Raw genomic sequence first — 15,582 nt, forward strand, 5'->3', positions numbered from 1 at the left:
CGCTCCCGCCTAGCCTTCGACGTCAGGGCCCGGCAGTCGTCACAGGATCGATCGTCGTGGTCGAGGCCTAAGCACTTCAGGCACCGGCGATGGGGGTCCGTGACCGACATGAGTCGGCCGCACTTCGAGCAAGGCTTGAACCCGGGCATCCCTGGCACCGATCGTCGAGAATCGACGAATTAGAGGATCAAAAAGATCAAAAAGTTTTCAGTCAAAAAGTGACTGGGGGTAGAGCTTCTTCCGGATCTGCGCTAGCTGGCGCGGAAAAAAGAAGAACTGACGTCAGCGCGCATGGGCGCCGTCTATATACTCCGATGACGTCATCCCGGCGCTCACGACGCCGACGACGGACGCGGAGCCGCAGACGACGCCTAACAGCGCGCAGGGGTATTGCTACGCAAAAATTTCCGGATCCAGTCTGACGCCTGGGGATATTCTAAGGTAAGGAATCTATCACTAACGTGTCTCTTTCAGATAACCTTAGTAGCATGAAATACAGTATAAGGTTCATTACAACACAGCCCCTGAATTTCACTCACCCTGCGCGCCGATGTAATGGCCATGAGGAACGCTGCCTTCCAGGACAGGTGCTGCAACGAAGCCTTATGATTGGGTTCAAAAGGCTCCTTCATCAAACTGGACAGCACCACATTCAATTCCCATGAAGGCGAAGGAAGCCTGACAGGAGGGAACACTTTCTTCAAGCCTTCCAAAAAATCTTTGATCACAGGGTTCTGGAAGAAGGAAGACTGTGAAGGGCTTTTCCTGTAGGCAGTCAATGCAGCAAGATGAACCTTAATGGAATGAGCATTAAGGCCAGACCGCGCCAAATGCAGAAGGTAAGGAAGGATGAAATCTTCCTAGCACGTCGTTGGGTCAAAGTTCTTGGACACGCACCAGATACAAAACCTCTTCCACTTGTAAGCATAAGAAGTCCGAGTGGAAGGTCTCTTAGACTCCTTCAGTATGTCCATGCAATCTTCGGGCAGATTCAAATGGCCATATTGCACTATCTCAGGAGCCATGCCGCCAAACTCAAGGACGAGAGGTTGGGGTGCAACATCTGCCCCCCGAACTTCGTGAGAAGGTCCGGCCTGCACGGCAAACGTATGTGTGGAAGGAGAGACCGGTGTAGAAGGTCCGTGAACCACCACTGTCTGGGCCAATCCGGGGCAATCAGGATCATCCGTGCCCTGGACCGGGACAGCTTGATGAGCACTGCTGGAATCAGGGGAATGGGCAGAAAAGCGTAAACAAAGCTGTTCGACCAGTTGATCCAGAGTGCATTCCCCAGCATCCCTTGCTGGTAGTACCTGGAGGCGAAGTCTCTGCATTTGCTGTTTTCGGCGGTGGCGAGCAGATCCACGTCTGGAGTCCCCCACCTTTCGAAGACTTCTCCTAGTACGTCGTCGTTTATGACCCATTCGTGGTTTTCCTGAATCAGTCTGCTCAGTGCGTCTGCCTGAACATTCTGCACACCTGGTAGATGGGTAGCCGTTATCGTCAATCCTCTGGCCAGAAGCCAGCGCCAGATCGTCTGCACCTCCCGAGACAGGGTGCGTGATCTCGACCCCCCTTGCTTGTTGAGGTAATACATCGTGGTCGTATTGTCCGTCTGTACAAGCAGAGAGTTGGTCTGGAAGGACGGATGAAAGGCCTTCAGTGCCAAGTGAACAGCTCTGAGTTCCAGGAAATTGATGTGATACGTGGACTCCATCTGAGACCACGTTCCCTGAATCTGTAAGTCACCCGAATGCGCTCCCCAGCCTTGGAGAGAAGCATCCGTCACGATAGTCTGAGTAGGAATGTCCTTGTGGAAGGGAACCCCTCTAAGGAGATTCTCCACTGAACACCACCACTTCAGAGACTGAAGAGCATGCAGAGACAGTCGTATCTTGTCATCCCAAGATCCTTTCCTCTGGTCCCATTAATCCTCCAAGCACTCCTGCAGAGGTCTCATATGTAGTCGTGCATGAGGAGTGAGGAAGATACAAGAGGCCATCGACCCCAGTAGAGAAGACACCGTCCTCACTGTTGTAGATGGAGCGGTCATAAGAGCCTGAGCCTTCCGAAGGATCGATCGCTGTCGCTCCTCCGAAGGAGACACGCTTGCTGACAGCGTATTGATGGTGGCTCCCAAGTATTGAATGCACTGGACCGGGATCGGGACAGACTTGGACATGTTGATGTGCAACCCCAACTTGTTCCAGAGAACGCACGTCTTCTGGAAGTCTACCTGAGCTTCAGAGAAGGAGGAGGCCTTGATCAACCAATCGTCCAGGTACGGGTAGACAAACACCTTGTTCTTCCTGAGGTGTGCCGCCACCACTGCCATGCACTTCGAGAATGTCCTGGGCGCAGATTTCAGCCCGAATGGCAGCACTGTGTATTGATAATGGTTGGTGCCGACTTGAAATCGCAGAAACTTCCTGTGTTTGTACGCAATGGGCACGTGGAAGTACGCATCCTGTAGGTCTATGGCACAAAGCCAGTCCCCCTGTTGCAACTGAGGATAAATCTGATGCAACAACAGCATGTGAAACTTTTCTCTGCGAATCCACTTGTTTGCCTGCCGCAAGTCCAGAATGGGCCTGAACTCGTTCTTGTCCTTCTTGCGAACCAGAAAGAACCGGGAGTACAGACCTCTTCCTCTTTGAGACAGAGGTACGTCTTCTATCGCCCTTTTCCTTAACAGGATATCGGCCTCCGCCTGGAGCTCGCGCAGTTGATACTGCGAGCTGAACGGAGGGATTGCTGGAGGAGGGCTGATGAACCGAAGACTATATCCATTGCAAACAATATTCAGCACCCACTTGTCCTGAGTAATTTTTCTCCACTCTGCCAGAAAAAATTTAACGCTTCCCCCCACCGGAGTGGGTAACGGATGAAGGGGAAGTAACCGCTCAGGGTCGAGACCCGGCCGGGCCCTTGTTCGCGGTAGAGGACTGCTGTCCCCCTCTACCCTTCTGACGTTTCTGGAAGGGTCTCCGGAACTGCTGCTGTTGTTGCTGCTGCTGTCCCGAAGACTGCCCCCGTCCTCTTCCCTGTGCGCCGTAGCGCCTCTGGAAAGGCCTGAAGGATTTCTTCTCTTTGGGCTTCTCCAAGCCCACAGCCGTCAGGGTCTCTGCCTCCGCTTTCATGCGGGCCATCTCATCATCTGCGTGTTTGCCGAATAGAGTCTCTCCGGAAAAGGGCAGATTGGCCATCCGCTGCTGGGCCTCCGGCTTGAGTGACGTGAGCCGTAGCCAGGCATGCCGCCGCTAATTGATTCCATGGCAGTAACCATGTGCGGCCAACAGGGAGGTGTCCGCCGCTGCACTGATCACCTCGTTCGAAACCAGCATCCCTTCCTTGAGGATCTCCTGGAAGTCCTACCTCTTGTCTCTCGGATGCAGTTCTACGAACTGTTGAAGGGAGTCCCACAGCACCCGGTCGTAATGGCCTAGCAGAGCTGTATCACTGGCAGCTTTCATGGCAGCGGAAGCGGTCCCACATGCTTTCCGTCCCGCTGAGTCGATCCATCGACTCTCCTTATCTGGCGGCACAGTGGATGACGGGGAGGTAGAATGCAATTTCCTGGCCGCCGTCACAATCACAGAGTCCGGTACCGGATCCATTCTCAGGAAAGCAGGGTCCGAATCCGGGACCCTGTACTTCTTCAGAAGCCGGGACGGAGCGGCCTTCACCACCGCTGGTGTTAGGAACAGCTCCTCCGCAGGTTCCTTCAATCCAGGCACCAGAGGCAGAAGAGGGCGAGACAAGTGCTTCTTGTGAAGCGTCTCGAATATCACGGATGTCGTACATGTTGGAGCCGTCACCGTGATACCTAACTTCACAGCCCCCCTCAGGAGCACTTCCTGGAATGTGGCAATGTCGTCCACTGGAGAGATCCTGGTCTCAGGAGAGTCCGATAAGGTCGGCGTGTAGGAAGTATGGGTCCTGTAAGAGTCCGTGCGGGACCTGGACCCCCTCCTCCTATGGCGACGCCTTGATCTGGTGGAGGATCTATGACGACTACTTGATCTTCCTCTCCATCCGGAGCGTGAACGGGACCTCCTCGGCCGATGACGATCAACCGGGTCCACCGGAACAGGTGAATTGGGTTTGGACGGAGCCTTTGGCCTAGGTGTACCCTTCGGAGGCATCGGAAGCTTAGGCAACGAAGTCGACCTCTGCGGAACCGGAGGTGGCTTCTCAGGCAATACTGATCCAGGCTGCGGTGGAGGCAACGGAGGCGGAGTTGGTGTCCTCGGAGGGCGACCTCTCTGCAACGGAGGAGGGGGAGTCACCTTCCCCGACGGGGTATATACTTCGGAATACACCGAGTGTGGCGAACCCCCTTCATTTCCAGCCTGGGACGTAGGTGAACCTCCCACGGCGTCAGGTCTACTTCCACCTCTTTTCGGTGTACAAGAACGGCGACCATACGGCGAACATCGGCCCCTGGACGTCGAGCGTCTCTTCCTCGGCGTCGAATGCTTCCGGTGCCTCGACGGCGACCTTCTGTGCCTCGACGGAGACCTTTTGCGCCTCGACGTCGAACCTCGGCGCCTTGACGGCAATCCTCGGCGCCTCGACGGCGATCCTCGGTGCCTCGATGGCGACCTCATGCGCCTCGACGGCGACCTCATGCGCCTCGACGGCGACCTCATGCGCCTCGACGGCGACCTCATGCGCCTCGACGGCAACCTCCTGTGCCTCGACGGCAACCTCCTGTGCCTCCACGGCGACCTGGGCCTCGACGGCGACCTGGACGGCGAGGAACTCACCGACGACGCCCGCCTCCTCTTCGCCGACGGCGAAATCGCCTCGCCGGCGGACGCCGACGCCTGGCTCGTCGACACCGATCGCTCGACGTCGACGCTGACGAGGATGACGATGAAACAATCACCGGAGACTTCGAAGGTCTAGTCACATCCCTCGACGCCGAGCCTAGACGTCGTTTCGTCTCCGACGATGGGGAACAGACCGCAGTCATTCCTCTCAACGCCGTAGTGGGCGCAATGGACCCAGGCGGAGAATGGTGACGTTTGCTGGTCTTCCTGCCCCTGGGGAGCCCCCCAGGAGCCTCAGCATGGGCAGAAGAAGCCCCTCCAGACCCACCTTGTGCCTTCAGTCTTCTTTCCTCGAGACCCTGAAGTCTGATCTTCTTCCTTTCCCTCAGAGTCCTTCCAGAGAAGCCTTGGCAGATAACACACTCCTCTGGAACATGAGAAGCTGGAAGGCAGAGGATACACACCTCATGGTGGTCTGACCTGGCCTTTTTCCTGGAGCACTCGGGGCATTTGTCGAATAAGGCAGGCATATTCGACAAAAACAGAGTGAGAAAACCATGAAGAAAAGCCCCACAGCACAATAAAGTACTAAAACTTCGAAAATCAGTGAAAAAACACCAAATAAGTCCCAAAAAAGGGAGAGCTCAATGCTCCAGGGTCCTGCTAGCAGGAGCCGGAAAAAAGAACTGAAAGTAAGAGGGACCTGCAGGGCATTCTGGGATACTGTGAAGTTCTGGAAAGTTCTCTTAAAGGCACAGTATCCTATTCTGAGCCACATAATGGCAGCCTATGGGGCTTGTCTGTCTATGTCTTTCTCTCTATCATTCCAGAGGGGTTTTTGCTGAAGGCAAGGGAAATCTGGACAGGCTTTGCCGTTTTGTGGATTTTTGGTGGAATTTCTAGTTGAAGTACTGGACAGTGTAGCCTGTTTTTAGGCTGCATTATATGTCTTTAAATGATCTTTTCAGTGTCTGTGCAGTTCTGCATTTTTTCGCCACTTTAAGAGATTATTTTTGATAGCTCCGGGGTCCACGCACATGGGCGGGACTATTCACTAGATTATGACTATACACAGAGATTCCCTACTACAGAACAGGGTTTAAACCCGGGCATCCCTACCGGCACCGTTGGGAGTCGAAGATTCGAGTAGAGAAATGATCAAAAAGATCAAAAAGTTTAGTCAAAAAAGACTAAGGGGTAGAGCTTCTCCGGATCTGCGCTAGCTGGCGCGGAAAAAAGAAGAACTGACGTCAGCGCGTATGGGCGGCGTCTAAGTACTCCGACGATGTCATTCCGGAGCTAACGACGCAGACGAAGGACGCGCAGCCACGGACGACGCCTGCCGGCGCGCAGGGTTATTGCTACGCAAAAATTTTCTGGATCCAGTCTGACGCCTGGGGATATTCTAAGGTAAGGAATCTATCACTAACGTGTCTCTTTCAGATACAAAACACAATTATATAACACACTGCATACATACAATACCACCACGTAATTCCACATCACACCACAAAATTCAACAGCATGCAACATAATTATACTCCACTATATAACAGTACACAACACAAAATACCATAGCACAGAATTACTCTCCATAACACACAATCCCACTCCACACAATTGCAATACACTAAATACCACATAATTCCACTGCATACCACATACATGCACTCAACAACACATAAGTAAAACATATTTACAACGCCAATAGCTCTCTCATTTGCTAAATAATCACTCCACTGCAGACAAAAACAAGCATTTGCAATGCAATAGGTCTCGCATTTACACAAGTTGGAGCTATTGGCATTGTAAATGGCAATGGCTTTTTTATGTTTTGGTTTTTAAAACATAAATAAAAGGCATTGTCATTTACAATGCTGATGGCTTAAACTCTCACAAATGCTTTTATTTTTTAACTTTCTGTCAAGGTCAAGAGCTGTCTCATAGGCAAGACCTATTGACTATGACAAAGCTTTTTTTCCTGGCTCTGAATGGAACAAATAAGGTATTGGTATATGAATGGAGAAGCTGTGCAGATGCTTAGGTTAGTTGAAAAAAAAAAAAAATGAACATGTAACCCCTTCTATCCCACCGGCACTACGTCAGGCCCCTTTCCAGCCCATAGAAATGCACAGTGAGCATGTATGTAGGTTCTTCAACAATAAATATATCAAGGCACATGGAGTTAAAATGTGCCTCTTTTCGTTTTACATGTGCTCAACCAATTTCACTCTCATGTCCCGAATTAGCCACTTTCTTTGTAAAAATGTAAATTAGTGCAGTTGTGGAATGACAGCCACCAATCTGCACAACAAATAAGAACAGCAATTAATTACCATGTAACTGTTTATCTACATGCACCATTGCTAGCACGCATTTGTTTGAGCACACTGTCCCTTTAAGTGAGCACATCACGCATCTGAGACCCTTGGTGCGAGAGCGTTGAAAGTCATTCTGAAGCTATAGCAATAAAAGGCCTCTTGCTTAAGTCAGGAATCTTATTATTTTCGAGAACTCTACTGCCTCGAGTAGCCATTTCAGTGTTTTTCGAGTAAGTTTATTCTTAAAAAGAGAGAAAAACTCGGATGTACTTTTAAACGACATGAAAGTGTGGTTGAATGACTAGCATTTACAATGCAATAGGTGTCGCATTTGCAAGAGTTTCAGATATTGGCATTGTGACATCGTCATGTACAATGGCAATAGCGCAAACTCTTGTAAATGCGAGACCTATTCAAAGAAGCGTCCGCCTCTGTCCTGGGCTGCTTAGAAAGTGAAAACGAGCATGGCGCGCACTGAATGTTGCAGGAAGCATGTCGTGGCGGCAGTAGTAGAAACTATTTAAAGAAAATAGTGTTTACAGACCAACAAAGATTCACTGTGTAACAACCTAAGTAAAAGGGCCAGTCGTTATGGAAGGTAACAAATGCAGACAAGGTGGTACCAAGGAGGGACTAACAAGTCTACTTACGAATCAGAAGCCCGCATTTACAAAGGACACTGACACAAGTCAATTAAAAATATGGGCGGAGAGTGGGTGGGGCTTCAAAGCCGTACTCCACTACTGCATGCCTTGCAGCAGCGCATGCGCTGCCCAGGCTCTACCTACAAACAAGTAAAAAACATCTTCATTTACAACGCCAATACCGCTAACATTCCCAAATGCATGACTGTTTGCATTGCAAATGCTTATTTTACACATCACTGGGGATAAAACATGAATAGTAGAGGATACATAATCATTGTCTGTTTGCCTGAAAAAAAATGTATGCAGCAGCAAACAGAGTTGATCAAATCAAACCAGAGTAAGTTGGTAAGAATAGGCGAACAGCATTCACCTGAAAAAAACTTTATTTGAAGTTTGTGAACCAGCTTCTTAGTTCTTGTGCTTACACAAAACCAACATGGCAGGATCCTGAATGCTGATTTTTGTGAGAAAGCCAGGCTACCCTCTCTGGTGAGATGTGGAGAACTGTCATTCGCCTCAGTAGAGCTGGTAGAGTTATTTTAAAAAAACATGTTTACTCTCAGTCTCTCCCATGAATGTATACAGCACCTTGATCAGCAAAAGTTAACAAGGCTTTAAAAGTTGCTCCTCTTTCTCATTGAAATTTGTAGATTTAAATAAGAAAATAGTACATATTTTGTATTCTTAACAATCCCAGGCAATAATTCTTAATCATTTAGCCTGGGGTTCACTCTTGCCTTCTGTATCCCGCAGTTTAGCCGAAACGTTGTGAGAGCGGATGCTTCGAATGAAGAGGTTATAGTGACACCTTGTTTTGTTTAATTTGAGAATGGTTGGAAAGCTCTCACTGTTCAGCTAGGCCATCAGAAATGTGAATGATAGGGATTCCAGGAAACAAATGTCATTTGGGCACGATTTAGTCTACAGCTACATGGTGTTTGTAAGGCATGGCTCCTGTTGCAGACCCTCCGCTGCCTTGTGTACCTTGCTCCTGTTCTTCGAAAGGGAGCTCAGTTCTCCTCACTTCCCTTCAGGCTAGACCGCTGCTTCTTCTTTTCCTTCTGCCCCAGGACCCTGAAAATGTTCTTCTTTGCTTCCTTTTGTCTCTTCAGTTTTGCCTCCTCTTCCTTCTGACGGTTACGGAGGAAACTCTTGTGCTCCAAGCGATTTTTTGCTTCTGCCTTTTTCCTCTTGTAACTGTGAACAGCACCCAGGGCAGACAGCAAAGCTGATATCTACAGAGGAAGAGGAGAAGAAACAGTTTTAGGACAAACCGCACACAAATACGGAAAAGAACATACATCTTTCCACTAGCACAGAATCAGACAGTTCTGAAATGGTGGAGAAAATATTCATCTAAACAGGTATGTACCGCTAAATGCCTTGGCCCAATATGCTGCTGCCTATGCTTGTTTCAGAGCAATTTATTATTTTAAATACTTACGGATAAATCCAATCTCTATATAATGAGCTTACAGTTGAACAGTGGAACTAAATCCTGTGCCAAACATATCCCAGTTTACTTACAGCTAATAAACAAGGTTTGTCTTTCATTGTGGGCTGATAGAAGGAAAGTGTTCCTCTAAGACTCCTGAGCATGTGAGTACCAGGCATGTATAGGTTTTGTATGAGTTCAGGATGTTCTCAAGCAATAAACTGAGAACAGTGGACTTTGGAAACTTGAAAAACAACTGCGAGCAAAATCCCAGTATGGGTCTCTTTTGGTTGCAGTCATCACCCCTGAGCAGTACAGAAATATAACACAATCAGGTATTTTTATCATCTGACCATTCTAAGATTTCTATCACTGAATGCCAGATCCCTTGCACCCTGATTGGTTGCTGAGAGATGGCAATGAACATGACATTTGTCCGCTTTTTCAGCATGTTTTTTTCAAAACATGGTAAGTCTCGCTCATCTCCTTCAAACCGGACCATGTCCCTGCCAAAGCTTAACCCTCAACTTTGTTTCTATGGATATCCTGAATATCCTGAACATGGGTGTATCAGAAACATGGTTTAATATGGGTCTGGGGTAACCACAGATGATGGAAAGCAACTTTAGGCAAAATGCTGATTTAGGCTGTTTGGAAGCAGATATCGCCCATGAGCTGTAAGGAAACACATCACGACCATACATTTTCAGAATTTACACATCATAAGGTTTCTAACCGTGGGTACCAGACTAGCGTAACTTTGACCAGCTGACTGGGATAACATACTGAGCAAGACGATTGATAGATTTTACACATTTATATTTACCCAAAACACGGTAGTTTCCTTGTGCCTCCCTCACACAGGAACACCTCTGTGATAAGGCCTGATCGACATTTTTGTTCCCCCATGGTCTTGTGAGTGGTGGATTACTAGACATGTGGGTTCCTAATGGGTCTGAACAAGATCACACACTAGACACCAGGGCCAGGGAATTTGTTTGATGGTGAAACTCATTGGAGTAGGTCTACAGTATCTGGGACTGGGCCATGCCAACTCCAAACAAAATAACCCCAGACATTTCTGAAAAATAAAGGCGCAGGGGAATCCACAGTGATGTGGCTTGCATGAATCCCAACACATTTCATTACACATATTCACACTAACTTCAAAGTAAGGTTAAAAGAAATCTAATTTTCTTTACTTTCATTTGACAGACAGCTCCAGAACTTCAGACTAACTGTAAAAGTCCTATCATCCAGTGTTCCCACACCTTTCCCGAAATAAATCATTCATGTGTGTGGGTCCACTGTGTGGGAGAGGTATAGGCCGCAGGTGTAAAGATGTGAGCACCCCATTGACTTCATGAGGACATAGATATGGAGTGTCCCTCTCAGTTACGATAAGCTCACTCACACAGATGACACTATTTTTATTGGCAGAAGTGTGGTAATACAGGGTGGTTGGAGTTTTACTGTTACACACATATTGCAGAAGTTTTTGACAAAGAAATAGAAGATAATTCTGTTTTCTACTGTGACTAGTGTTAAATATAGGCGGAGAATTCTAGGTAAGAATAAGTGGGGACATTCAAGCGAGCCACGCTACACAGGACTCCTTCAGTATGGTAGTGTTCAGAAATGTCTGTGGTTGGTAGATTACCTTAGGCGCTGAACAACTCAAGGCCCAGACATGTTTGTGCCCAAGCAAGGAGACAGATGCAGTTTAAATTTTATCTTAAACTAAAAAAAAGTTCAATGAGCGCCTGACTCCTTACTGGGGCACAGGCATGTGTATTGGTACTTCCACAAGAAGTCAGGTGTGGTCACAGAAGCAGTATGAAATAAATGAGCTGTCTGAAATTGTAACAGGAAGTGAGGATTGGAAGGGGAGGGAGGGACAATGAACAATCCTAGTCGCTCCCCTTCGAATCCTCATCTCCTGGTTTGTTTTGTTTCTGGTGGTAGGGTGGTGGGAGTTGGGGGAAGGAGGAGATGGTCTCTCACCCTCTTGCCTCCCTCCCAACAGAAAAAAGTGCCTCAACCTTGAGGTTATTGCTATGGAGGAAATGGGGACAGAAATAGCTGCCCATAGTTACTTCCTTGACCCTACTCATAAGAGGGTCTACGGAATCCCTAACACGCCCATTCATATTTGTATGATATCGCCTGCCAGTGACGTAACGAGGAGGCCTAGAAGTAAGCACAAGTAAGCACAAGACCACCCCATTTGGGAGTTTGCCTTTGCCCAGAAAGGACTAGCACCAGCAAACTCAATCCCATCCTCCACATAAAAGAAAAAAGTTTGTACCCCTATCGGATGGAGAAAAAAACAGCACCCAAGAAGTTTAACACCTTGGTGACGGAGACACGCACACAGGTGCCCTTGACACCATTTCATGATGCATATAAATCATCATGGATCCTCAGGGATCCGTACTGAGCCCTCAGGGATCCATACTGAGCCCTTTGTTATTCATTTTGTATATGACCACTCTAATCCAGCTAGCCGAGGATCTTGGCGCTAAAGTGGTAGCTTACGCTGATGATACTCAGCATTTATTCACCTGGTAAAAGCAGGATACTACTACTTCTCATGTCCGAACCTGCCTGTCAGCTGTGTTCAACTGGTTTACGTCTGCCCAGCTGAAATGCAACTAAGACAAAACAGAGATCCTGTTCTTTGGGGAGTTCCCATCATTGTTTTGACATGACTGCTGGCCTGCTGATGCCCCTCGTCCATCCCCTTCGGGTCTTCCAGTGAAAAACCTTGGGATCTGGTTTGACGAAAAACTCAGCTTTGTCAACTAGAAACGTAAACTGACAGGCACCTGCTTCGGTATTTTGAAGCTTCTTAGAAAATTCTTGCCCTTACTGCCTCTCCCCGCCAAAGAAACGGTAGTCCGGGCCTTAGTCACCTCCCGTCTCGATTATGCGAATGCATTGTATATGGGGGCCTTTGGGGCACCTAACGCATAAGTTGCAGGTTGTGCAGAATGCCGCTGTGCAGCTGAACTTACCCAAACACACTAGTGTGAGGCAACATCTATGCAACTTACATTGGCTGCCGATAAAAGCTAGGGTCATGTTCAAAGCTTTGGTTACGGCCCACGCAGCGCTCTACGAGTATGGCCCGGTGTATCTGAGGAAAGGTTTCTCGTTTTATGTCCCTGGCAGACCCTTGAGCTCATCGAACATGTGCCTGGCTTCCACACCCAGAATTCGTCTGAAAAGAAAGGGGGGCAGTTCACTGTCCTATCTGGCTGCTAAGTCTTGGAACTCTATTCCCCCGGAGCTCCGTTGCCTGCAAAGCCCTACTCTGTTTAGGAAAAAACTCAAAACTTCCCTATTCAATTAAGCTTGTTTCCTTCTGCCTCTATTTCTATACTCTGTTCATGTTCTCTCTGGGCTCGCGCTGGGACACTTCTGAGTAACCGCGAGCTTAATAAATCATCACTAACATAACATAACAAGCGGTGCCAACTGGTTAGAAAGACTGGGTTTATCTGAGGTATAGCAGGAAGATCTGGTCCTCCTCTCTTTTTTCCATTTTGCCCACATAATCATCAAATGTGACCTACAGTTTCACATGAATGCTCATGAAAATCCAAACTAGACATCCCTGCATTAAATTAAGACTTTGACTGGTGATTAAGGGAACACTAAGAAAGTGCACATAAAGGATTAGGGCAATTGGCAGCCATCGAGCTACCTTTGGTCTTATTTAGATGACAATACAGAAGGTCTGTAGGCACATTGTTTAACAAGAGTTTACCCTTCGATTGCCAGTTCAAGACAGTGACACTTTCAGTTACCTTCCATCCTAACCAACTAGCTGGTGTTTTCTCTGCGCTACAGGCTGAGCTCCTGGTTTTAGCTCACCACAATATATAGCAATGGAGATTGCTTTAGAATTACAATCTATCATAAAAAGTACAGGACCAGGCAATGTGTGTTTTAAGTGTTACTGAAACAAGAGCATTCATTTTCGCCAATTGGGGAGTTTTTCATCAAACAAGAGCTCAACTTTAAGGGTCAAGTCAAGCTCTAAGCATTTGTGAATGCACATTACAGTAATGGTATGGTCAGGTGTTCCTTACAGGAGGTTAGAAACAGCTGATGAGGCATGCTTAATGAAAGACAGATTTAAAGACAGATTGACATGCATGACTGAGTATTGAAACAAACTCCCTCTCAAATAACACTTCAGAGAACATTTCTTTTTTGTGCTTGACAATTAGATGTTAAAGTCTAATGCCAATCTGCTTTTAACTTTGGTAAGTATCAATTTTGATGTCAGCCACGACTATTTGGATGGTTTATTGCTAAATCGGGTTGATATTATATTTTTTATGATGTATACATTATATTGAACTTCAGTCTCCAAACGGCCAATTTAAGATACTGAAGGAGCTGCCTATTTTGACAGAATTTATTTAGCGCCTAAATCGGATTTAGCTGCTTCAGTGAACTACTCCCCAGTGTCAGTCATGCAATTATATATAGTTATGTTTTGCCGCAGCACTTCTTTGTATAGCGCAAATGTGCCAATCTTTCAGAACTGCAGCAAGGACCTCAAAGAATATTAGTCCCAGCCAACAAGTAAATAACATTCTATGAAACAGACTGTCTATTACAAAACTGCAGATTGAAGAAACATGTCAATCCAGTTTTCAAAGTATTTTCTCATTGTACTTATAGGAGAAGGTAAAGTTCCCATTCAGTGCATCGCTAGGGTGATCTACAGGAATATTGAGATTTCCTGCCAGAACCAATCTGTTAGGCGGCAACTAGTGCTTGGCTGAGCAACCTTGACATTTTGAGAGATGCGGTATTGAGAAAACAGAAATGTATGGTGAAAAATTAGCAACATACCTTCCTCTCATGGGGCTCCTTGATCAGTGCCGGCCTCTGGCGATCTTTGGCTAACTTGGCTTTCTTCTCCATCATCTTGGGCTTGCTCTTGAAAGGCAGAGCTTTCTGCAGTGCTCGAGGAATGTGGATGGGGTTAAAGTGCCGCTGCTGCCTAACTATTGGCTGAACAAATAAAGAAAAATGCGTTATAGGCTGAAAAACTAAACAGAGAACACAAATAAGATCATATTTTAGGATAGCCCAGTATGTGCGTTTTTTATATACATGAGACCAGGTTATAACAAAGGCACCATCCAGTGTGGAGAAAGAACAGAAGTTCCCTTGACCCAGACGTGCAATCACCAACAGTAGGCATTTAGGAATCTTGCTTTGTTTGAACACCTCTGCTTGGGTTTTACGTTGTATTGCAACATCATTCATCAAACTGGCAATTTAAGACACTGCCATTTTGTCCGAATCCATAATTGCTTCCACTTGCACTATTTACATCAGGCTCCAATTTCTTTAACCCCACATCTGTGAGAAATAATGTTGATCTCTTCTGAGCCTTTCTGGAATGTCATTATTCTATAACCAGTTTTCTATGGGACATACACAATTCTTTCCTGATATTCTTGTCTGTACACTGTTGAAATGTCCATTTCACCTCCCCCTCCTCTCTTTGAGAAAAGACAGATTACTCTCTGTAACTTGGTTCCTGCATCTTGGTCAGCCTATTGTTTGGACATGTAGAATCAAGAAATGGAAACACATCACTTGTTACAAGTGGTAAGACGAAAAGCCCAAACATATCTAAACTAACAGCCCTTTGACACACTATCATTGCCAAAGGGGCAGCTTGCTGCGCGACAACTGAAACTCGTATTAGTTGGCTTTTAGACGACGAAGACACCAAACATACCTTGTAGAGGGAATCTTTGTTCTGCTGCAGCTTTATACCCATTTCATGCCGCAACTGACCAGTGGTCTTCATCCCTACCCAGGTATCCTTCTCACCAGCTGGCTTCAGAAGAGACGTTACTGGGTTGTAAAACGTCGGTACAGAGACTGGGTACCATGTGCGGATGAACACTATGTCTGAGCAAGAATAAAAGGACAGATACAGAATTACGATTTTGAAGTGAACTGCATTGAGAGACTATTTGTATAAAAATTTCTAAGAAGGCTATGCGTTCTACATACGTGCATCACTAAAAAAATGAACCGATTCAACATTTCAAGGGTCAGCCTGGTCAAATGATTTATTCTGATTTCCTCTAGATGAAACTTCTTGTGTTCTCTTATCTTTTCTCTACTGCTCAATTTAGAACGTATTTTAGGTTTTCATCGTTCGCAAGTACAATCCAATAAAGTTCTTTAAAGGTATCCAGTTAATCTGGCTTTTCAGTCTAGCTCATTCACAGAACTTCAATGCATGCTTGTCTCAATATCAGAGAATCAGGTTGGCAGAAAGTAGAAACCATTACCATTCATTTCTTACAGACTTCTGCCATGTGCATAGTTTCTTTTATGCAACGAGTCAACATCCTAAA

The 15,582-nt window shown here is 46.8% G+C and overlaps 1 protein-coding gene across 1 annotated transcript in view; it reads right to left on the minus strand.

Annotated features, from left to right (window-relative positions):
- Positions 1–8,108: 8,108 nt before the first annotated feature.
- The window catches only part of BMS1 (BMS1 ribosome biogenesis factor), a 334,476-nt gene continuing 327,002 nt past the window's right edge, over positions 8,109–15,582 (minus strand). The window contains exons 21-23 of the mRNA XM_086922425.1: positions 14,952–15,127; positions 14,051–14,212; positions 8,109–8,978 (exon numbers count right to left, since the gene is read on the minus strand). Of these exons, the coding sequence (XP_086778551.1) occupies positions 8,754–8,978; positions 14,051–14,212; positions 14,952–15,127 (563 nt within the window). The 3' untranslated portion in view covers positions 8,109–8,753. The remainder of the gene's footprint in view (positions 8,979–14,050; positions 14,213–14,951; positions 15,128–15,582) is intronic.

This window comes from Lissotriton vulgaris, chromosome 5 (assembly GCF_964263255.1).
Source record: "Lissotriton vulgaris chromosome 5, aLisVul1.2, whole genome shotgun sequence".
Taxonomy (NCBI): domain Eukaryota; kingdom Metazoa; phylum Chordata; class Amphibia; order Caudata; family Salamandridae; genus Lissotriton; species Lissotriton vulgaris.